General features: G+C 39.9%; 1 protein-coding gene across 5 annotated transcripts; it reads right to left on the bottom strand.

Annotated features, from left to right (window-relative positions):
* Positions 1-220: 220 nt before the first annotated feature.
* KRAS (KRAS proto-oncogene, GTPase) lies at positions 221-23,297 on the bottom strand. 5 transcript variants are annotated; one of them, XM_032687200.1, is made up of 7 exons: positions 23,154-23,237; positions 21,967-22,211; positions 16,025-16,203; positions 14,391-14,550; positions 8,612-8,727; position 7,189; positions 221-3,804 (listed from the first exon to the last, which is right to left on the bottom strand). In XM_032687200.1, exons 2-7 carry the CDS (start codon positions 22,075-22,077, stop codon positions 3,688-3,690), a joined length of 684 nt encoding a protein of 227 aa, XP_032543091.1. In that variant the 5' UTR covers positions 22,078-22,211; positions 23,154-23,237; the 3' UTR covers positions 221-3,687. The 5 variants fall into 5 exon arrangements, with proteins under 5 accessions (XP_032543091.1, XP_032543090.1, XP_032543089.1 ...); XM_032687199.1 differs by lacking the exon at position 7,189 and having other exon boundaries at positions 8,604-8,727; positions 21,967-22,090; positions 23,154-23,297; XM_032687198.1 differs by lacking the exon at position 7,189 and having other exon boundaries at positions 8,604-8,727; positions 23,154-23,296.
* Between the last annotated feature and the right edge of the window lie 1,336 nt (positions 23,298-24,633).

Below are 24,633 nucleotides of genomic sequence, written 5' to 3'. Positions count from 1 at the left end.
TCAAATGAGCTCCTCGGAAATAAAGATGCAGTTACACCCTCCCTGGGAGAGGCAGGGAACACCCAGGGGCAGGGACAGCAGCTTTGGGACAGGCAGCACCTGAAGAAATGCAAGACATAAAGGGAGAACAACTGCCAAACACACACAGTTCGTGGGATGCACCATTACCGAGATGAAGCACCGAAATTCTTGCAGAGAAAAAGGAAGCTGGGACAGAAACTCACAATAACTATTTTTTATTACATTACAATAAATAGGAGCAGTACAGTTTGACAAAAAAATGACAAATTCCAGATCACCTCACAGCACATACTCCTAAAAACATTAAAAATTTTAAAACAAACAGTGGTCTTTTTTTTTTTCCTTTTTTTTTAACTTAATGTCTGGCATGACCAACATTCCGAGGTCACACAACCAAATTATGGAAAAACTGGATCACACTGCATATGTTCCACATCAAATAAAGCACAATGTACAAAATGTGCATGTTTCAGTTTACACTATACAAAAATAGTTAAAATACATTCCAGGTAAACATATTACATTAAGAAGTCATTCTAGTAAGAAGTTGGCACTCAAGAGGAAAAAGCAGAAGTATTTTCAACATGAAAACAACAAGACAGTGGAATAAAGAAATGTTAGGAAAGATTTACCATCTATGTAGCTTTATGTAAACTTGAGACAAAATGATTTGTTTTACAGTTTGATGGTCTTTGAAGGTAATAATTGTATTGCTTCATAGTATAGACAAGAGCAGAAGATTGTGTGTGTCAGTATTTACCCATTTCAGAGATCCTGTTACTGTGACCAAGTCCACACTTCTCAGTTAGCAAAAAAGTTTAGGGCAATGAAACTGGTCAGAATAATTGAGTTTGGAGCAAACCAATGATAGAGGTGTTTAGCAGGGTTACATAAAGCTACGGTAAGAAGGTGTTACTCCCTGACACATGGCAGTTCCACTTGCTAACGTGGTCAGTGACTCACAGGGTCATTCAGTAGTTGCTCTCAGGACAGACAAGCACCCAGGGATGTTTTGGGAAAGCATCTCAGGTAGGGCAAGACAATAAGGAAGGGATCAACTTGTGCAAGCTGCAGTCCAACATGCTTCACCAAATCGCAACAAATACTAAGACAAAACTGCACAACGGCGGCAAAGATGTGGTTTGGGGTTGGTTGTTGGTTTTTTTTTTTAGTAAATAAGGGCTAATCTAAATGGATTTTGTACTAATTTAATCAGACTGGCAGCTACAGATCACATTTGCTGAAAAAAACCCCAACACTAGCTTACATATAGCTTTATAGTAGAGCTATATAAATCCACATTTGATGAATAAGACATTTCAGCTACAATTTCCTAACAGTATTTAGTTAAATTAACGTCAGAATTTTAGACCAGCCCTAATTTTACATGCAGTGTGACTCAGTTACCAAAATTAAAGCAACCTTAAGATTACTTCCATTTGCTCAAGGCATACTGTCAACTTTTGCTACATTCTCCGTGTATAGTCAAGAGTGTCTAAAATGTGCAAATAACTGTCTCCAACACATTTTAACCCTGGAAGCTCTGAAATACTTTGTGACATCAAGAATCTGTTCTTATTGGTCCTTACAATATAACATTAGGTTCTCCTGTTGCTGTTTTTCAGAATGTTTCATTATCTACGTTTCACATCGAAGCTGAAAGGAGGGAAGGGGGCTTTGGGTTTTGGGGAATGGGGGGCACAGGCAAGGAAAGGCATGATTTCCCTCAGCCAAATTAAAGAACATACAGGATGTGTTCCCTGCCAGCTTTGCAGCTCTCCACCTCCAACAGTCACTCTGGGATTTTTTTTGTAGAAGCAAAATAATACTTTTCTCAGGCAGCTGCACCTTTGGCATCACAGAAATGGTCCAAGTTACACAGTGTAATTTTTACATACCTGTGTAAAATCTCCATGGAATTGTTTAGGTGTACCTTAGGGCAATGCTGCTCTTCCCTGTTCCCAGCTTTCCAGTCCAGTGTCCTGAACTATCCTACTTCGACGTCTTGTGTCTTATTATTTGGATACATCAGAGCCACATTTTCAAATGTTCCTCTGCAGCTGAGTTTGGCTACTATGAAGTGAACCTTCAGGGACCAAAGCTCTAATGGAACAAACAACTCCACATTTACAGTGAGACAACAGGAACTGGCAACACTGGGACTACTGGCTCGTGCTTCAGTGCAGAATAACTAGGCTACTGCAGTACCAAAAACTGAAAGCTCCTGCAAAAATCCTGCATTAATTCCAATCAGAAAACAAAACAAAACAAAACAAACAAAAAAAAAAAACAAAAAAAAAAGGAGAGGAAAGGGAAAACAAAATCACAAGAGAACTTAATCACAGAGAAAGACAACATTAAAATCTTGGCCTAGCTTCATGATAGACACTGGAATGCCACTCACCAACCATTAAATCTGTGCAACAAAACTAGTACTTCACGGACATCACACAAACAACACTGACGCTGGAAACCATGCTGACAGTTTGTGCAAATTCCACACCATTTCTATGGAATAGTGGATTCCCAAATTATTTGCATGAAGCAGCTAAATTCAACTCATTCATTCACTCATTTGATGTTACCAGAATTTAAGATTTCTCCCCTATTTTGCACAAAACTTGGGCATCTGGAAATATTTAATGCCCCTCTTGGGGGGGGGGGGAAATAATGGTTTTACTCCACTATATAATTTAGGATTAATTCTGATTTAATTCTTACAGTAAATTCTGGGTCCATGTATGAATTAACCTAAGAATTTGAATCAACTTATCTGTTAAGGCTTTTTAGTATTTCCTAGAGACACTAAGGGTGAAATCCTGCACCTGCTGAACAAAGCTACTTAAAGGTTTGATGCTGGGGGGGATTTCACCTTGATCTTCAGACACAAAAAGTCAGTGAAGGTCTTAAAGCAATGCATTAACAAGAGCAAATCAACCTAATTAGAACTTTTACTTTTTCCATTGCCAGATGTGCATTGTTGTCTTTTTTTTACTTTTTTCTTTGTTTTTTTATAGAAAAAATAGAGTCTTTAAGGAGTGACTGTGACAAATTGCAGTGAAACTTTTTTTTTCTGAAAGTTTTTATCTTTACATTCATTAAAGTTGATCTGAAATGCTACAAGACTAGATGCCTAGAAGCAAAATCTACAGGAAGACTATAAAGGCTTCTGGTCTCTCTCTATTGCAATAATCAGTCTAAAGTAAAGGAAAGGCTGAAATGAGAGTCTCTTTTGCTAACTAGTCCTTTTTCCCAACCGGATTTATAAACCCAACAAATTTATAGGGGATGTTAGAATGTGTAGAGCATCATTTCATTGTTTGCTTTGCACACAGAAGTTCACAATCAGTAAGAAAAACAGGAAGTTAGCAACTGTGCATGCACCAAAGAGTCCTAAGACAGTTCTCAGGTTTTTGTGTGTGGTTTTTAATGTTTGTTTTCTGTTTTTTGTTTGTTTTTTTTCACAGGCATTGCTAGTTCAAGAACCAACAGTCAAAGAATACTGGCACTTTTAAGAGGAATGAAGTTTCCACTGTCATTTAAAACAAGCATTCAGGTAAAGCTAACAGGATCATGAAGCAGAAAGTAAAGTAATGCTAAAACAAATGCTAATAATTTAGTGTAATGTACAAAATTACTTCAGTACTTCTTAAGGATAAATTGTATTTACATAATTATACACTTTGTCTTTGTCTTCTTTTTCTTCTTTTTACCATCTTTGCTCATCTTCTCTTTGTGTTTTCTGATTTCTCGGACTAACGTGTAAAAGGCATCATCAACACCCTGAAAAGATACAAACACGGACACATTAGGATCAGATCAACATTTACAGCCTGTGTCCACCTGTCCTGGCCAGGTGAAGTGGGTTCAATCAGCAGCTGTTTTGCTGCCTGCCTTCCTTTGAACAATTGATCTTGACTACAGGCTGTTCCTCTCCTGAGTTCTGGGCTTAGGGCATCTTGCAGGTGAATTCCTGCTCAGGGCTTGAGCACAGGTCAAATTCCATTATTTATGTGGTAAGGAAAGTTCTATAGTGTGTACTGCCCTCTTCTCCATCTCAAAGAGGGCACATGTTGTCCCACCTCAAGCTAGAAAAGTATAGTATATATAATGTGTATATACATAGATAGATAGTACCACACATTTAGATTATATATTATCATAGAATCACAGAATGGTTTGGGTTGGAAGGGACCTTAAAGACCATCTCATTCCAACCCCCTGCCATGGGCAGGGACACCTTCCACTATCCCAGGTTGCTCCAAGCCCTGTCCACCCTGGCCTTGAACACTTCTAGGGATGGGGCAGCCACAGCTTCTCTGGGCAACCTGTGCCAGGGCCTCCCCACCCTCACAGGGAAGCTGTGAAGCATCAGCTACTTTAGTTTATGCCTTAATAATCTCTATGGAGCTCTGAAAAGGAAATTCAAGTATTTGTACCAATAATTCAACACCAAAGACACAGTTATGGTTAATATGCATATTCAAATCATTTCTCAGGCACACTGATAAGAGTAATCACACCACAATTTTACAAATCTTTACATATGCGAATCAATCAAATCAATGCCATGTCCCAGTGATAAATAATGACCTGATCAATCAGTCTATTCAACTTGTATAGTTAAAGGCACGTGGAACACATTATCTCTGGTGCTGTATCATGAACAGTCACTTAAAATTTCCATGGCTCCAGTACTTCAGCTACAGACACAAAAGCTAATGTTTGTTCATATGGAGTAGTTTTTCATTATTTTGGGGGCTAATTACAGCTGAAAAAATTGAACTGGTGAAAAGAGAGTAATATATCCAAGAGCCTGATAAGAACCATTATCAAGTACAATGTTATATAAGAACCTATTTACCTCCAACAATTTATGGCCTAGCTTTCAGGCTGCTTCAAATCCCAATAAATATTACCCTTTAATAATTCAAGTAAAGCAGTCATAAAATCCTGAAGATAAAAAAATTCCTTGATTCTTTGCTGCCCTGCTCCTTGTGATATCTTTCAGAGGGATCAGAAATAGCTGGATAATGTTACTGGATCACAGCAGCCAAATGCACCACTGCAGAACTGGGTCTAGAAATTCAGCCCTACAACTGGCAGGCAGCTTCCTACCTCTTGTCAGCCAAATAGTTTCCCTTCAAGCTGCCAATAAAAATGAACGTTCTGTTTTACTCCTCTATGCCTACTTCAGTAAAGAACTGAAAGTGAACTCTGTAAAACACACAACAACAGAAGCCAGAAATCTCCTAATTCACTGTTTCAGCCAAACACCAAATGGTGCTAAAATTTAATATGAGAAGTCCAAACAACAGTGAGGTGTTAGACAGCTTCACTCAAAAAGCAACACTTCCAGTATAAACTAAATTTAATTAAAACTTTCAAGTTCATAAAACATTTACATATAACTGATGTTCGAAGTCTTTGGCAGTCTATCTCCCAATATTAATAGCACCCTTTTTTATATTGCAAGACCTTGCAAATAACCTGTTCTGCATTCTGAGGTATTACTGATCAATATAAAATGAATGCAGGTCATGTCCCCCATTAATCCTTTGAGAATTAAAAACACCTGGTGTTATTTTACAAAGAACTATTTGCTTGTATCTTCAGCATTACTGCACAAAGTGAATATTTAGCAATATTCATGTAGGGAAATGGTGTAGTTCAAAGTGATTCTAGTGCAGGTCTTGGTATTAAGAAGGAGGAGGACAGCATTAAGAATCAATCACAACAGAGAGAAGAATAGTTTCCTCCTTAGAACACAAGAATGGTATAAGAAAAGCATCTGCACAATGTTCTTCTACATTTCCTTCCAGAACCACCACTCAGAACTGGCTTTCACTTGGTGTCTTCAGCTCGTTTGCTTTCAGTGGTGTCTTCAAATGAGACACACTTAAAAACTGCAAATTAAGTCTTCAAATGAGCAACCTTCCTCCTCACTACACTGGTCTTAAAATAAATGCAGAGAAAATAACTTGTACAAAGTAACATCCAGATATTATTATGGACCTTTAAACACATGACTTCATCATCAAGGTCGAAATTTTTATTCTATCAAGATTATGATCTTTCAAAGCACATGTTGCAAAACAGAATCACAGAATGGTTTGGGTTGGAAGGATCAGCCAGTGATCTTCAGTGATCCTGTGGTGGGCAGGGACAGCTTTCCCTAGACCAGGCTGCAGAACTGACTCAGCTTTCATCCTGGCATTAACACCTTTGTAAATCACTAATTATTGATGATGTACTTAGTAGTCTGGCCCTGCCACAATTCCTTCAATTCAGGTAATTAATCCAACATGACACACAAAACTACTGTTCAGAACACTTGTGAGTTAGAAGTGGAGAACTCGAGATCAAGTGAGGTCTTTCACTTCCCAGCCTGTCCATTAAATTTTAAATGTAAGGAGTGGATACTCTGTTTACAGAAGGTCCCTGAAGGCATCGTGGTGTGAGATCAAAGGCGGTCAAACCTTTCCAGGCAGCTCTTTGAGCAGGAAGGGGCTGCAGGCAGCTGACCTTCCTCCCCCTAACAATGGAGTTATTGTGTGCAAGCTTTTGGAAAGTTACGATGTACTGAATGAGTGCTTTAAATCCAGGCTCAGATTAGAAACTCACAATTCCCCGTGCAGGCTCAGAACTAAACCCCACTGCCTCAATAAAGGTGCATTGAGAGAATTTGCTCCTGCCATTTGTTTTTCCAAAGGGCAACTAAGAAAGGCAAAGGGAACAAAAATGTCAGAACTGTTCCCACAGAACAGCCTGCTCCTTTGGAGCACTGCATGGTCCCATGACTGTGGAGAAGTCTGGAGATGTGCTTGTATGGGTACTATCTATAAGAACTATCAATAAGAAACACCAAATCCATAAAGAATTCAGAATTCCTTAATACTCCAGCCCCAAAAACAGACCCTTAAACAAGTCCTAAATTGTAGTTCTTTTTTGTAATTTTTTTATATATAACACATACATACACACATGTATCAGTCATGAGGAAATTATTTGTGCCCCTCTGTATTACTATGGAGAAATCACTTAATTACAATTTTAATCGAGAATCTAGACATTTTTAAATTCAAATCTAGAACTTTTGTAATTCAAACTCTCCACTATTAACTGCGCTCAAATCTGAATGACATTATCTGGATGTCTAATTTACACCCTGGAGAAACCCGTCTGCTTTTTATGTACAAACTTTGATGCTTTCAAGAAAGAGCTCTCTTGAGGATTTTACACTGAGTTACAGAACTTTCTTCTTGCTGGTTGAAAAATCACAGATGGAGAAAAAGATACTCTGTACTTTCTGCTTTACTGTGTAACAGCCAAAGGAATGAAACTCTTGGAAAGCATCAGCTTAATGGCAACCTGGGTAGTCAAAGTTTTCAGTTACCTTGTAATTCAGTATATTACCAAGACTAATATAACTAAGAAGGCATCCTGGAGGTAGCAAGAAGATAAAACAATCACAGAATACTCTGGAGTTAGAAGGAATCCACAAGGATCAGAGTCCAGCTCTGTTCCAAGAGGAGCAAAACACTCTGAACCATCCAATTTGATTATTCACAGAATACTGTTCTAAATGCCAGATTTCTTATTCCACTCAAATCTCCACTGAACTACATCTGTACCATAATAATTTTGGATAACACTTTTTCCACCATAACTTCCTAAATACAGAGTTGCTGGAATGACTGTCTATACCACGTAGAGGGTAAAGACAAACATTTCCTTCCTGAGCAGACTCTTGAGGTTCTGGAATCTTATATCCAAGACTGTTTTCTAAATAAGGTAGAGGAAAAAAAACCCCAACAACAAACACCAGAAACTCAACAATATTCACTGCTGACAAAAGATACAAGTCAAATTCCACTACGTCACTGTATGAAAACACACCTTGAATAGGGAATAGTTTTTCTTTTACACAATGGGAAATTTAGCCCTCACCCCTTGTACGGGCTCTCAAAGAAAAAAGGTGAAACCTTATTTTTTCCAAATCTGCATCACTCAGGACATTATAGTCGACGAAAATAAAAGAAAACTAATGTATTTCTGGAAATGGTAAAAGTCAATTTTTTAAGCTGGGGAAAAAAACAAGGAAAAAATGGCATAGCATAAGGAAGGGCCTGAGAACTAGGAAAACCTGTACACCAGCCAGATATTGCCTTGCTGGATTAGGAACCTCCTATTTCTGCATCTGAGAAGAACTGTATGATCTTCTTCCCTCAGTTCATCAACCTGAAGAACCAATCACTATCCACTTGAACAGCATCTGCAATATATTTCTAATAAAACTTTTCCCCCTCAGCTTCTTCAGACTCAAAACCAGGTCTCCATGTCACAGATAGAGAATTTGATATATCGTGTTAATCCACGTATCAAAACCCCAGGAAACAAAGCAAATCCGTAGCACCTGGGTGTTTGCCAGGAATATTATTGAGGACACTGAGATCTGATTGATTTTATATTTTAAATTACATCACAATTAACCACAGATCATCTGATTTGCACGGCACCATCAATCATTTTTATTTGGCAAGTGATTAGTTCCACTTACCCTGTTACACTACAAAACTTACCCTGTCACATTACAAGGCATTTTTTAATTTTCATGCACCCTGGAGTCTTTTCGTCTTTGCTGATTTTTTTCACTCTGTACTGTCGGATCTCTCGCACCAATGTATAAAAAGCATCCTCCACTCTCTGCATTGTAAAACACAACTCCTTAAAAAAACACTTCATTAATAACTCAGACACGCTGGGACACCCGTGGAAGGGGGGAAAAAAAATGCAACAAACCCACTGAAATGATGAGCTTTACTTGAGAGAAGTGTATGGATCTTCGTTTATGTATTCAAAATGCTGAGCTTGTTCATTTGCTGCTTGATAAATACTTTTTAATGCAAGCAGAGGAGACCCATTATTGTGCATATCTATGCTTCAAGCTCCCCTTTTTTTTCTGTGCATGGTAACACTTGGCCAAAAAAAGATTAAGACTTATTTTCTTCCATTGCATACCACACTGAAAATAATACTGCTTGTCTTATTGAATAATTTCCCATATTTCTGTGGCTATGAATGTATTTAGGAGGCACAAAACCTTATTAGATTGTTAACTGGGGGGTACTTAACAAACACACACAGTTAACCACCTAACTTGCACTTCTTAGCCAAAGTGAGAACTTATTACTGTTTGGGAAAAGAAAAGTTAGCTTGTTTATGTTCTGTTTTTTATAAAAGAAGGCGGATTGTCTTCACAAAAATCTGTGTAACAAACTAACAAAGTAGAGAAAAAGTCTTCATGGGGTAATTTCCCAAGAGGTTACAAAGAAATAAAACTTCTAACTAACTTCTAATCTAAGAAGATTCTAACTAATTTTCAACTTAAAAGTATAAAGACTGAAGATGTCTTTAACCAAATACCATATACAGAGGTACAGGACCAACTTTAAGTTATAATATCTGTTATTTTAAACTGTGCATAAATTGAAAAATTTAGATGAATCTGTGAAAATGTTCTTATTGTTATAACAAGATGCAAAATGTTTTGCTGCAGCTTTTCAAGGGGAGAACAAGTGTCTCCTCTGCCTTATTATCCATCTCACTACTTGTCTCCCCAATCAGATCAACGAGGTTCTTAATTTAATACAAACTCATCATCTGAAAATAAAGCCAGAGCAGACTGACGATTGTGGAAAAGAGCACCACCATTTAAGCCCCCAAACTTTATTACTACCCAGTGCACAATGTGGGCTTTTATTTGGCACATTTTCCCCAAGTTATCTTTCCAATTCATCTTCATATTATGCAGCTAATAATAAAAACCAGCTACCATTTACTGCCACAGTCACTGGATCATTTTGCATGATCTGTGTCATTCATGAAGAGTCATTCTTAACACACTGCTGCTCATCTGAGGGTTCTTCTGCACTACAAATGCGAAGATTTAAATTAATTAGATTTATTTAGTGGGTTGTATTTCTCTGTATATACATAATGTGCCCTGTTGGATGTGGAGAAGTACAGACAAGGCGACAAGTCTCACATTCCAGGTCTGAGAGTTTGCAAAATGTAAAGAAAGCCATTATAAAAAAAATGGCAAAACCCAAGTAAAGCTCATACTTTCATGTTTTTCTGGAAGGAATGGAAGTTTCTTCCTGAAGTGGAGATCATTGATCATTGATCAGCTGCTACGTGCCAAAGCACAGGCTACACAAGAATCAATGTTTTTGCACATCTACTGTTTTGCAGTAGAAATATGTAATTTGATTATGGAGCTTTCACGTGAATAATTAGGGAAGAATTCTTCAGTCAACATTTATTGCCAACTTTCCCATCACCAATATGAGCTGTAATTTGCTTTAGCAATGCAGAGAGACGGACAGACACAGAGTGAGAAAAGAAATTGCTATTACTACCACCACCAAGAACAGTCTGATGAAAAATCTGTACAGACACGTATTTGCTAATTCCATTAGCACAAGGTGACATTTTAGAGAGCCAGGTGCCAGCCTTGCAAACTTAGGTCATTCTAATACCAATTGCTTCTAAGATTCTTTGGTACGTTTTCCTTTAGTGAGCAATGACCATGTATATAAAATAGATTAACCAGTTCTTTTAGCTGTCAGAACTAGAAGCAAAAATACCCCTTGGCAGTTATTAAAAACTTACAGCCCGAAGAACCCGTGACCTTGAGGCAACATTTTCAAGATGCTTCTGACTCCTGAATGACAGCCAAACACTTGATTTAAAATATGACTATGTGCAAAGAAAGGCTGTTTCAAATACAGACCAAAGTACAAACACGAATTTTCACATGTTCTGCTTCTCTAAACAGCACTTAAAAGGAACTAATAGAAGTTAACCTCGACACCTCAAAAGTGTCCTGTGCCCACCTTTATACCCTTTATCACAGTTGGGTCTTCTAAAAGCAACTGCTGGACAAATAAAATTAAAATTATCCATTCTGCACATGTGTCTTTGTGCTGCAGATCTTTATATTTACATGAGATAAATAACAACCTGGTTTCCTCAGCATCCTGGAATCACTTACAAGCTGGAGGCCAGAATATGTGTCACCATTACCAAAACTTTTTCCTTCCCTGGGGCCTTGTTTCTGGGAAGGATTTAAGCTTTTTCAGGAAAGCTGAACCTCACAAGAGACAAGTGACATGAAAAAACTGAACCCACAGAGTCAAGTGTGACTGAGTTAAAACTGATTGAAAACGAAGTTTTAAGATGAAACCTGCACACAGGAACTCAACTAAAAATGGTTTGATGTGAAACATGTCGTCAAACAGATATGGCAAATCCCTACAAAATGGTTCAAGCAAACCAAGTTACCAGTTATCCCTGAATTTTAGCTGAGATGTAGGAATGAACTTCTGCAAATACTGCCCCTGTTACTTCATCAGGCCAGACACAGGTTCTCAACTCCCTTTCATCACAAGGTTGTGGCCTAACCCATTGTACACTAGACAGCTGAAATAACTCAAATTCTTTTTTAACAGCATCCTTGTGATTTAGGTCAACTTCTTCATTACACACTTCAAAAGTGTGTTTCAGTCCACATTCTCGACCACAAGACATAATGCTTTGGCAAACCCTTGACTATGCTTACAATAATGTCATTTCTCTGCTTTTCCTTTGAATTCAACACCAGCGGGAAAGTTCAAGTGTTCCAAGGGAAACAAAGTCCCACAGTCTTGGTGCCTTACAAAACCACCAGTACTGCCATGTGTTTATATTCAGAAACAGGACTGTCACTCTTTTTCATAAATTACATTATATTTATTTCAGTCAGTGGTCTAACTAAAGAAATTAATAATCTATAGCCCTGTAGCCAAGCTGTAGGATCCACTAGGCTGATGTTTCACTGATGAACTCAATGATTTATATGAAAATTCACACAGGTATTTGGTTTAAAACACAAATCTTTTTGCAGTGAATTAAAGTTTGCATCTTTATTGTTAGAACCAAACAAACACACTAACTTTTAGAACAGCTTATCTGTGCACTTCATTTCTGTGGTTTTCTCTTTCCTATTTCTGACCTTGCCTATGAATTTCTGAAGATCTTAAAAACTGACTTAGGTGGAACTGAGCCCTCATTCTGTGTAAGCATACAATGCCCTCAGATTTTTACTTATATTCAGTTTTAGACAAAGACTGAACAAAACTATAGTTCATGGGCCACATGCAGCTCACACCATGGTTTGAATCCTCTAATGTAAAACTGCTTTGGAAGAATACGTGTGTGTTTATACATATATATGTGTATATATATATATTTCTTTTACATATGACAGTGTGACTGAAAAATTATATGTACATGCAGTGTACACACACACACACACATATACAAATAATCACATACACTAATATTTAGATGATCTTGCTATAATTAAATATCAGGTTCTTCTTCCAATTCCCTTTTGTCTTCTCAAAAATATTTTATTAACACAGCATGTTATGAAGCAGTTTCATAACACAACATATTATGAAGAGCACTGGGGAAGAACCAGCAGCCAGTGGTGCCAACTTTTAGAAGCCAACATGCCCAAAAGAGGCTGTTGGGCATCTTTAAAATATCCATGAGATGCCTTTAGGGGCTCCTTATCTGTAGAGTGTGTAAAGCTGAGCTTTGAAAAAACAAAAGCCAACAGTCAGATCCTTCCCACAGCATTTCAGTTGGCACTTCCAGAAATATAAAACCACAGATAAAAGTGAAATTACAGGATGACAGTTCATGTCTGACTGATCTTGTGTCCTCTGAAACAAGTACAAACCTCTCTCAGACCTCCTGGAAGTCTGAAACACAAAAAAGCACGTGCTGCTTTATGTAAAAACCAGGTTATAATGCTGAACAGAAGTGATTTTTGAGCCTGTGATTTTTATTGGCCAGGCATGGTGAGGCTGCTTGTAGGAGTAAATGCAGGTGGGGTGGGGAGAAGGAAATCTTAGAAAATACACCATCCTGTCAACATCCTTTTAATAAAAATGGCTATGCCAAAAGATTATTTCCCCAAAACCTGATGGTCTATAAAACAGACAGAACAAAGTACAGTCTAGATGTTAATACAGAAATTCCATTATTTCAAGCCTCAAATGTAATTTCAGAGTTATTTTTTTTACCCTTCCATCTTCATGCCAGACACTAATACAGGACCTTCCAAAGAAGGACACTGTAATTATTCAGTCTACTTAGATATCATTCTTCAGGACACTTTTGTGGCCTTATTTATTCTCAGCCAATAAACTTCTGTACTTCTGCCTACAGATACTTCCTCTGTTGCCAAAAGTTAGAGTTCCTTTGTAAGGTTTTACTAATTAGTCCAAGTTTCAACTTGTCAAAAAACTTGGGTGGGTATAGCAAATTTGCACTAATAAAATATTCACTTCTCAGATCCAAAAATAACTTAAGATACTGTCTATGAGGACATTCTGCCAAGTGATGTAGCTGAACCTGATTAGCAATTGCACTGAGCAGTTGCTCAAACTGCAGCATTCTGCTCTTATTTTCTGCTACACCTGATTCCTGACTCTGAGCTTGCACATAACACCTCTGATTATGCAGAGAGCATGAGCTACTTGGCCACTCAGGCCTCATCTAATATGTCCTGATAGTAAATCTTTACACTCTTAAAAGAAAAACCACATATCAGCATTTGCTTTCTTCCAGAAGTACTGAACCAGTTCCACCTCTATCTTCTTAGTTTCTTTTCTCCTGAGTGCACAGAGATACCACCTTTGTCCTCACAAACCCTGACGGCACTGAAAGGACCAGTTTATTGTACCAGAGGGGTACAATGAACCAACAGTGAGCTCTAAAGTCTTGGGAAAATATTGGTTTACACAAACAATTAATCCAGTAATTTAAAAAAAAAGCCTTATGGTCAATTGCTTAGCTATAAAAAGGTATATCAGTCATATCTAATCATAGAATCAATGCCTCATGGAAAAACTCCTTTTGTTATTAATGAGAACACTTAAACCAGAATAAACTAATTAGCTGTTTGTCTGTTAAATCCTCTTGCTGAGGAAAAAAAAAGCATTTCACCTCTGAGCAGAAGTGCTTTTATTCTGTTAAAGCCTACCAGAACACTCAGAATGCTGCAACCACCCGAGAGAGGAGAGCAATAGCAGGTCAGGTCTGACTCTGAGCTTGAGCAGTTGAAGCCAATCACTCATCAATAAACAATTACCAGTTGACAGAAAGAAGAGACACCACAAGGATTTCCAATCTGGAGAAATATATCCATTGACATGACCATGCAATTGTCAAAGAGAATTGCCTAGAGAATAATCAACATGATGGTAATTCAGATGAGAGCTCTGCTTTTGCATCTGGCAAGTTTTGAGCTTTACCTGTCTTGTCTTTGCTGATGTTTCAATGAAAGGAATTCCATAACTTCTTGCTAAATCCTGAGCTTGTTTTGTGTCTACTGTTCTGGAAGGCAAATCACATTTGTTTCCTACTAGCACCATGGGGACATCTTCAGAGTCTTTAACTCTCTTTATTTGTTCCCTAAAAAGAAAAAAAAAAAAAAGGGCATTGTATTTAACAGGTATTAGTATTAATGGTTTATATGGCCAATTTTAAAACAATTAAAAAAATTAAACTGACAAATTCCATAATCATTTTTTATGTCCACTTATTACACATACAGTATTAGAAGCCACTAAAAAATAAATTGACTACTCAGGTCACTATCAAGCTTATCATTCTCCTAAAAAAGGAAAAAAAAAAGAGAGGTTTACATTTTGCAAACTACTACAGATTCTGTAGGGTTTTTTTCGTTTTTATTTTTTGAAGTTTTTAACAGCTAATTCCAGAACTAGCCTAAGAAGTTCTGGTATAAACCTTACTACTTATCTCTCATACTCAGCACTCACAATACTCAATTTGTCTGCCAAGATAAAACACTACCAAAAGCTCTATGCCCATTATCTTGATTTTGGTTTGGTTTTGGGGGGGTTGTGATTGGTTTTTCTTTTTAATTAAAGACAGCCCTACAAAGCCTGCGTTTAGAAAGGTGTTTTTAAAGTTTGAAGACCACTGGTCTGGCTCTCCACAAAAAGAGATTTGCTAAGAGAGTCCTTTCAACCACTAGTTAGAAAGCATCTTGAAATACTAGTTAGATGTACTTCTCAAGAATCTCAAAAATCATTAATTTCATTACTTTTGCCTTCCCATCCGTGTTGCCTTTTTCCCTTCTTCCTCTACAACCACAGGAAACCCATTTGTAATGTTATTATAAATGCCTAACTATGAATAGCTTATGTGTTTGGGACTTTGATGCTGCTAAACTCAGTGATCTTTGGTGGGATTTGCATTGCCTTCTACCAGCATACCCCAGGAAAATTCAGGATAATGGTAGGCTACTAAGTTATAAGTGATCTGGGATGGCAATCACCAGAGATTGCTCCTACCTCTGTGTTAGTGTAGTTGACAAGAAAGTGTGAGTTGATATTTTTCACTGATTATTTTAAAAAAGAGAAGATGAAGGAACTAATAACAGGTTGGTTTTTAGCTCATTCTGAAGCTGATTTTGTGTGTCTGCCCTTCTTACATGTCAGGGCTCACACAGGTTCCTCCTCTAATAACATTCCCAGGTATTTCCCTCTCCAGCCCAAAACAAAAGCAGCGACTGACACTATTGTCTGTACAATTCCTACTGCTTCAGTTTTTCCACCTTAACAAACAACTTTACCCGTGGAATGGGCAGAATTTACCTTTATGTAAGTCTTCACTAGCAATACTGAACTCACATTAGTTCATAGCAGAAGAGCTTCCAGTATTTTGCCTGCCTAAGTTGCAAACAAGGCAGATTTTCAGACTACCCAAAATTCCAGGTTAAAAAAATGCACAAATAAGTTGCAATATTGCCAATTTGCAAGTTTTCCCTTAAATGCTATTTCATAAGAGCTTATCTAGTGGAATAACAAGCACCATATCCACCCAATACAAGAGCTGGTCAATCATTTTTGCACATACACACCTATAATGGTGAATATCTTCAAAAGACTTTGTATTGTTTATAGCAAACACACACAGGAAGCCTTCCCCTGTTCTCATATATTGGTCCCTCATTGCACTGTATTCTTCTTGACCTGCTGTATCCAGAATATCCAAGAGACAGGTTTCTCCATCAATTACTACTTGCTTCCTATAGGAATCCTAAGAAAAGAAAAAAAATACACCTTGGTTAAAGACAAACAAATAAGATTTCAAACACCAGTAGCTCTGGAGATATTAAAATCATTTACTAGTAACAAGAATGACTGAAAACACTTAAAAGTCAACTTTACAGATGGGCAAATAGGAAAAGTATCCCATATTTAGGTGTATGCATAAATCCATAGGTGGAAAGAGCACTGAAAGGACATGTTCTTGTTTGTATCCCAAATCTTCTCTAAGCAACAGTGCACCTGTACACACACACACACACACACACACACACACACACACACACAGAGACAAAGAGAAGTGTTCTCATTTCTTATTTTGCACAAAAAGAACAAACTGGATCCAGACCAAAAGCATCTCCCCTTTTGTCTCTGTTAATAGAAGAATGGAAGATGCTTGATATCCTGATTTTAAAAGGCTGGACTGTGTTTAAGCTCACTCAATTTACTGATTTTTTTTTTTAAACTCAAATTTGACCTTCATTCTATAGGTGTTTACAAAATCATTGTGCCACAACAATGCACAAAATAATAAACCAGAAAGAATACACAAGAGCAAGGCAACTCCAAAAATCTATGCCACTTAAAAAGATGTGCAAAATAAAAACCCTTCAGTGTTTGGGACAGGAAATCTGTTTTGTATTCCTAAGCAGGTGTATATAATGATATTTGTTATTAAGTTACCAAAGCTGAGTTGATATATTTGAAGTTCAAGGTTTTTAGCCAAGACAGAGTCGCATAAAAGCCTCAGTGGGTTAGTTCATAGAGATGTCAGAACAAATTATTTCAGTGCTATCAAATCAAAGCTTTCAGGTCACTGATTCAAGTGGCTGAATTCTGTACAAAGTCCCAACAAGTGGATATTAATGTCTATTTGAGTGTTAGGCTTCAAGAGTACATAGCTTTAGTGATAAAGATGTTACTTGCCCAATAACTTCTATAATTTAAATAAAACTAGGGCTATAAGCTTTAAAAACACATCATCCAACAGCCCCATGAATTATTCTCATTAAACTTGTAACAAACAACAAAATCTCGGTATCAGTTTTCAGATTCCTTAGCTAGAGATTAACACAATATTGCTGCTGTTCTTTTGAACACCACGCAGAAGTGAACCCAAGCTACTGGGGAGGGAAGTAAAGATTTAAAACTGCAATTCTAGCCAGCTTCAAGATGAGTTCAGAATTATCTTCCTTCTTTTGGACCCATTTTAGGGCACAGTACACCCACCCCTGGGCACTTTCTATCTATCTGTGGTTTTACACAAGGCTCTCTCCTTCCCTATTGTTCATGCTGAGAAACAAGCAGCAGATAATTGTATAGAATCAGTATCTTAAACTAAACAAACTCTGTAATCTCACATTTACCTTGAGCCTGGGTGACAGTTAACAGTATCAGGTAAAACAATATTGACTGTTTACCTTAAAGGAAAAAAGTTTACCTCCAACATGATTTTGGAACTATTTATTTTGCAGAAGTGCAAACTCAGTGTTCAAGTAAGAAGCAGGTAACTTGCTTTAGAAACATACATAAGCCGTGTTTGATTCTTGATACAGCTGAGACAAATGTACAAGCTCCAAGATGTTTTAAAATAAGGTTAATATTCTATCTCACTGCTTAAAGGGAAAAAAAACCAAACCAAACATAAAAAACCAAACCCAAAGGATGAATCTTCATTCCAAGTCACTTATATTCAACAGTAGATCCCTGGTGTCTCTGGATACCTTTATCACAGTTCACAGTGAAGTCCTAGTAGAACTTCTATCTTTATACCAGACAGATTTACAAAGCCTTCATTTTCTCTTCTTGCCATTTGACTGCTAGTTTAAAAATATGAAAAGCAGTTCTTGAAAAGCCTGTACTATTCCTTTCCATCTCAGCACTTCAAAGGGAAAGAAACTCCCCTCAACTGAGCTCTAAACAAAAGCTTTAAGTAATTTTTGTCAACGAAAATCATTTTTTAAGATAGAAGAAAAATCACTTTAAAAACTGCTGGCTTTAGCATGTCTACTATGTTAGCAGTAGCAGCAAAGAGGCACCTGGATAAAGCACTATTTCAATATGCTAAGTTGTTTTGCCACTTCTGGGGAGAAAACTTTGTCACTACCTAGAAAGGGGATTTGAGGCAGAAGGAAAAGAGAGACGTGGGAGAGAAAATTCAAGCTTATTATTTCCTTCCAGACTACTGAAATCATAAATATTTTGCTTTTTTGCCTTTTTTCCCCCCTCCCCCTTGCAAAACACCAAACCTGAAATGGCATTAAGACTATTAAGTAAAAACAAAATGCAAACTACAAGTTAATTCCTAAGCAGTACCAACTCCAAACCTGAAGTTGCAATTTGACAAACCTGACAAATCTGTGTAATTTTTTTAATATCACTGATCACTTAACCTGCTTTTACTGGCCTTACACAAGCCATAAAAACCAGCATGAATTATGTTGAAGGCGTAGTAATTCCATCTGTTCACAAGCACTGGTAAGAAAACGTGATATGAAATCTCAACTCTACTCTACACACGGAATTTAGCTAAAAAAACCCCACTGCTTAATAAATCCCATCTAAGCAAGTAACTATTATTTGGTAAAAAATCCATTATCCCAGCGATTTCATGTTAAAATATTGCAGCTACTCAGACTAAAGCTACTGGTGGGAGTTTCACAAGTGCACAGGTCATTTAAGAACACGGACTTAAATATCAGTATTCCTAAATCAGCAGAGGGATTTCTGCTAATCCAATTTTAAAACCCCTGACAAGCAACTGGGAAAGCTGCTCTTTCTCTGGGACGTTTAAAAGATAACAGATTTTTAGCCCTAAAACACGCTGAAGCTGTGAAAGACATAGAAATAAAATGAATTTGAACTGCATTATCACAAGATTTAACAAGTCTCGGTCGGTAGAGGGCACTGGCCCAACTGCTCTGTGCAGATTTCCAAGGGTTACTGCACACAGAATTTAAAATAAAACACTTAAAATCGCCTGGCTGTAAATCCATGCTCGGAGACCTACTTCGAGAAAGGTATGAAACTGTGAAACACAGAGATTTAAGTAACTGTAGCCACCCAAACACTCATTTTAATTCCTCCCCCTGCCCTGCCATCTGCTAAGCTGGGAGTAAGTAAATAAAATACTCAAGCAGGCCATGAAACTTGACATTTTCCAAGCAGGTTATTTGTTGAACCATCAGGTCTATTCCACTGAAAACAGCAGCATCAAGGACACTGTAAAGGCAACCGGTATCTTTTTCCTCTCTTCACAACACCAGAATACCAGAAGTATGGAGTTTCAGTCTGTTAATCACAGGAAAGATTTAGAATTATTCAATAATTGTGTAGTGATGGAATAGATCATAAACACTAAACTCTCTTCTCTGACTACCCCAAAATATTTAGCTGGATGATCTGTGGGAGGAAAACCAGTATTTTGCTGTATGGCAATGAAAGAAACAGTATTAAGTGACAAACAATAGCAGTGACACCACTAAACTATCTGAACTGTTGCTATTTACAAATCAAGGCAATTTTAGTCTTATTTCCTCATGCTGCATGAAAACCACTCCACACCTATTGCTCTTTAACCAGCCCCTACCACCACAACTGCATCTACAAAGGAACCACCATCACACAGCCCTTCTCTGCTGAGTGGGATTCTGCCCAGGCATGGACTGAGGCATTTAAACCCAATCTTTTTTTTTTATCTGCCACTCCAAATCAGAGCCCACTCTTATTATTACTGAATTATTGCTTACCTACATGATTACAGCACTGTGAGCACACACAAGGTGATTTACCACATGAGTAGGAGGATAAATCTCCATCCTCAAGGCCTCAGAATTTAAAAGATAAAACCAGTAAATAGTAGACAAGAACTTGTAAGGGTAGAATATTAATACTCTTGCATGTGACAAGTTGTAAATGCTGGTGTAAACCCCATTAGGTTAATTAATAACAAATTAATTTAGTATTGATTCTGGACCACACCACAGTCATCCTGCACATTGCTGAATTTGTGGCTGCCCCATCTCTGGAAGTGTTCAAGGCCAGGCTGGATGGGGATCTGAGCAACCTGGGATAGTGGAATGTGTCCTGTTCATGGCATGAGGTTGGAACTGGATGATCTTTAAGGTCTTTTCCAGCTCAGGCTATCCTATGATTCTATGAACAAAGGAGACAGTTCTGGGATTTTTAAGTTCATTCTATAAGGAACTGTATTTTCATGTTATTATTTTACATTAAAATGCATTTGTTGTTCCTCAAAACACTCAGCTTGTTGAGTAGCAAAATCCCCCAAGTCATTTAGGAATACTGGCATTTAGGTTCCCGTGTTCCTGAATTGTTTACACAGTCACAACTTGTAAGACAGAACCACCACAGCATTTTCTGTGGTGCCTAAACACACCTCTAACCTAAGAGAAACCCAGCAAATTGGGAACAAGCACCAAAGACCAACATCCTCCAAAGTTCCTTTCGCAGGAAAAGTAAAATCCCCATTTTGCTTGTTCCTCTCAATAGATTTCGTGTGTTTTCTGGTTTTTAAGAGTGTTTTGGGTGGCTGGTGTTTTAAGATTTCACTCTTAGCAATTGAAAAAGAGCTGCTCTCCTGGTATAAATCAAACACTCTTCTCTCCACAGGTCTAGTCACAACATCTTCTGCAAGTATGATGTTATTTGGCCATGCAACAGAGAGACAAGGAGACACAAAGGCACATTTAAGGTAACCTCAAACCAACACAACTCTTATTTGGGGCACTTTAACTCAGGCCTTCACTGAACACATCTTTCTACACCTCAGGGCACTGTCTCCTTTCACTTGTGCCTACCTGAAAAATCACTACTTAGGCACTTCCCAAGTCTCCATTTTAAGCCCAGATTTAAACCCTTGTGATTCCTTCAAGTGAGTTTGGAAGTGCCTCACTGTATAAACAGATAAATGAAGTCACAGGCTGCAGAGCCTCAGTGCTGGGAACATAAAATTTTGGGTAAATTATGGTGTCATTTCTCCTTTTATGGAGTCTAAGGTTATTAAATGCACTGATCCACAGGAGATGGTAGACAACACCAGTATTTTTCTTATATTTAAAAGGCAGAGCTTGTTTGCTCATTAAAAAGCTTTAAAAGAGCACAACTTTTAAAGCTTAAATACAGTTTCAAACTCTGAGGTACTGTGCCACGTATTTCAAAGAATCCACTACAGCAGCTATCTTAGAACAATTTTCTAGATACAGAAACGTGCACTGGTGTGTATTAGAAAAGAAAAAAAATTAAGACAGGCTCCGGTTTTTGCTTCATTCACCATAACATTCCAGGACACGTTTCTCACTTTTGCACTCAGAAACGAGAAAGACTGGCACATACACTGGACTAAAAGGTTTTCATTCTCATCAAAGAAAAAAAAGACACATTTAAGAGGCTGCTCAAAGCCACGAAGAGTTTTGCCAAGCATTTTCAAATGAGTTTGGCAAACACCTTGTCACTGAGATCCTAAACACGTGCATCCAAACTGTGCAAGCAAACATGGCAATTAACACCACGCTTTCAATGAGTCCAAATTGTTAATTTTTTTACTGCAGCTGTTGCTCCACAGCCAGAAGCAGCACAACAATTTCTTCTCCAACGCTGGCGCGGTGCAGACCATTATCTTTGAGCTCTTTTGATTATAAAGCCTTGTTCTTGTGGTTGAAGTGTCCAAAAGCAAACAACCACCATTATTACTGATAATCCCTCTCCACAAAAAGTACGAGATGAAATTGTTTACCTCTATTGTGGGGTCGTACTCATCCACAAAGTGGTTCTGGATTAGCTGTATTGTCAGGGCGCTCTTCCCTACACCACCAGCTCCAACCACAACAAGTTTATATTCTGTCATTTTTTTAGCAGACCTGACGACAAAGAAACCAACATTAAAGCAGAGCCGGGCTCCCACTAACGAGGATGCTGCCGGTGCGTTCTCATCCAGCCTCGCGTTCCTCCCACTATTTACAGCGGGAAGCAGCTCCCTCCCTGGAAGACAAGACAAAAAAGGAGGATGAGGGAATTCTCAAGCGTTATATATACAGGGAGTGCAGCGCGGGCGCTCGGCTGGGAGGCAGCGATTACGAAGGGATTAAAAAAAACCCCACCCACTAAATAAGTAAAAAATCCACTAAATAAGTAAAAAAAATACAGCAACTGAGTAAAAAATACATAAAATGAGTGAAAAATACAGCAATTGAGTAAAAAATGCACCAAATGAATAAAAAGTACGCTAACTAAGTAAAAAATACACTAAATAAGTAAAAAATACACTAAATTCTGGGGGAGGTCGAGGAGTATCCCGTGCCGGGGATAAACTGGTGCAAGGATTTGGTTCCCTCCGGTGGCTCCGGGAGCCCGCTCGGGTTTTTAAGGAGCGTCCCGGAGCCCCTCGGGATGAGCCTCCCAGCCGGGAATGCGCCTCCTGTGCCGGGATAAGGGGCCGGGAGAGCAGGGCTTGATCCTGACGGCTCCCCCCACACACTTTAGGGCGGTGTTCCCTTTTAATCCCTAATTCCCGGGCTCGCCCAGCAGCGGGACCCCCGCGGCGCCCCCCGCCCGAACTTTCCTGCTTGGAGGATTTGGGAGAAGGGGGAGGGGGGAAAAATATATATATAAATATAAGAGGGATAAGGGAGGGGTGGAAGGGGGGGTTGGCTCGGCGTGGCCACCGGGTCCCGCAGGGCGTTGGCCACCTGTCCCCTCCCGCCGGGAAGCACCGGGAATGCGGCTCCAGGGGATGCCGGCCAAGGAAGGGGGGGGGGGGGGGGGGGGGGGGGGAGAGCGGGGCAGGGCGAGGAAGAGGGACGGGATGAGGAAGGGAAGGAGGATGAGAGGAGGGGGCTGCGCTTCCTCGGAGGGGAAAGCGGGGAAGGAAAGAAGGAAGGGAGAGGGTCGCCGCAGCTCGGCGCGGCAGGGGTAAGGCGGTACCTGTGTGGCAGTGCCGCGGGAGCTGCCGGAGCCCGCCGTGCCCGCCCGGCGCCCCTTCTCCCGCTGTCCCTTCCCGCTCCGCGCCCCTTCCCGTCCCTTCCCGTCCCGGTGCGAAATGGCGGGGGACGGGCAGGGCTGGGCGGCGCTGCCCGCCGAGCCGAGCGCCGAGCGACCGATGGGCGCCCACGATCGATGCGCTCCGCGCTCCCCCGCCCCTGGCCGCGGCGGCGGCACCTCCCTCCCCGCCTGCAGAGCGGAAGGGCGCGGGTTCGAGACCGCCCATGGGACATTCCCAGTGTGGAATCCTCGGGATGAGACACACACGGAGATCCCGGAGCGGATCCAGCGGACAAAGATGATGAAGGGACTGGAAAGGCTGAGGCAGATGAGGCTGTTCAGCCTCAGAGGAGACACCGAGAGGGGACCTCATCCATGTGTGTCAGTGTGTGCAGGGAGGGGGCAGAGGATGGCCCAGGCTCTGCTCGGGGAGGCCCAGCAATGGCACAAGAGGCCACGGGCAGGAACTGATGCCTAGGAAGTTCCACCTGGACATGAGGAAGAACTTCTGACCGAGGACTAGAACAGATTGCCCAGGGAGGGTGTGGAGTCTCCCTCATGGGAGATATTCCAGAGTTGCCTGGACACTATCCTGTGCCGTGTGCTCTGGGTTGGCCCTGCTTGAGCAGGGAAGCGGGACCAGATGAGACCCCCTGAGGTCCCTTCCAACGTGCCCCATCCTGTGACTCCATGGGGTGGGATTCCTCTGTCTCTTCCATCCTGTGATTCCATGGGGTGGGAGGACACAGGTTCAGGACCAGGGAAGGGCTCGGAGGCACCATGAGGGAAGGGTCTGTCCGGGAAGTGCTGCTCGAGGCTGGTGAAGGGAAATAAGGACAATTCCAGCGTTTCCTCGCCGTTTCCCCCTTCCCTCGCTGCCGCTGGGGACCCCGGAGGGGAAGAGGCATAAAAGCTGCTGTAGGACTCGGGATCAGCTCGTCCTGAGGGGACGTGTGGACTGCCCGGCCGGGGCAGGGATGAGGCAGCACCTGGCCACACTTAAAAAGCAATTTTATCTGTAGCTGATCATGAAAATGTCAGCAGAGGCCTTGTGGAACTGCCGTGAAACTTAAAAACCCAATAAAGTTGGTCGGCTTTCAAAATAAAATGGGACGTTTCATTGTTAGCTCTGAATAAAAGTTAATAAACACGCAGGGGTGGGGGGAAAGGGGGTTGGAAGTGAGTTAGCAGGCACAGAGTGAACTGTGTCCTCTTACTAAAAGGCCAAAACCACAATTTCAATTAACTGGAATATGGAACTGCACAGTGGTTTGGATTGGAAAGTACCTTAAAGATCATCCAATTCCACTCCCCTGTCATGGATTGGGACACATTCCACAGAGCCCCATCCAACCTGGCCTTGGACAATTCTAGCGATGGGGCAGCCACAGCTTCTGTGGACAACCTGTGCCAGGACCTAAAT

This window comes from Chiroxiphia lanceolata, chromosome 5, assembly GCF_009829145.1.
Source record: "Chiroxiphia lanceolata isolate bChiLan1 chromosome 5, bChiLan1.pri, whole genome shotgun sequence".
Taxonomy (NCBI): domain Eukaryota; kingdom Metazoa; phylum Chordata; class Aves; order Passeriformes; family Pipridae; genus Chiroxiphia; species Chiroxiphia lanceolata.
This window is presented reverse-complemented; position numbering and strand designations above follow the sequence as displayed.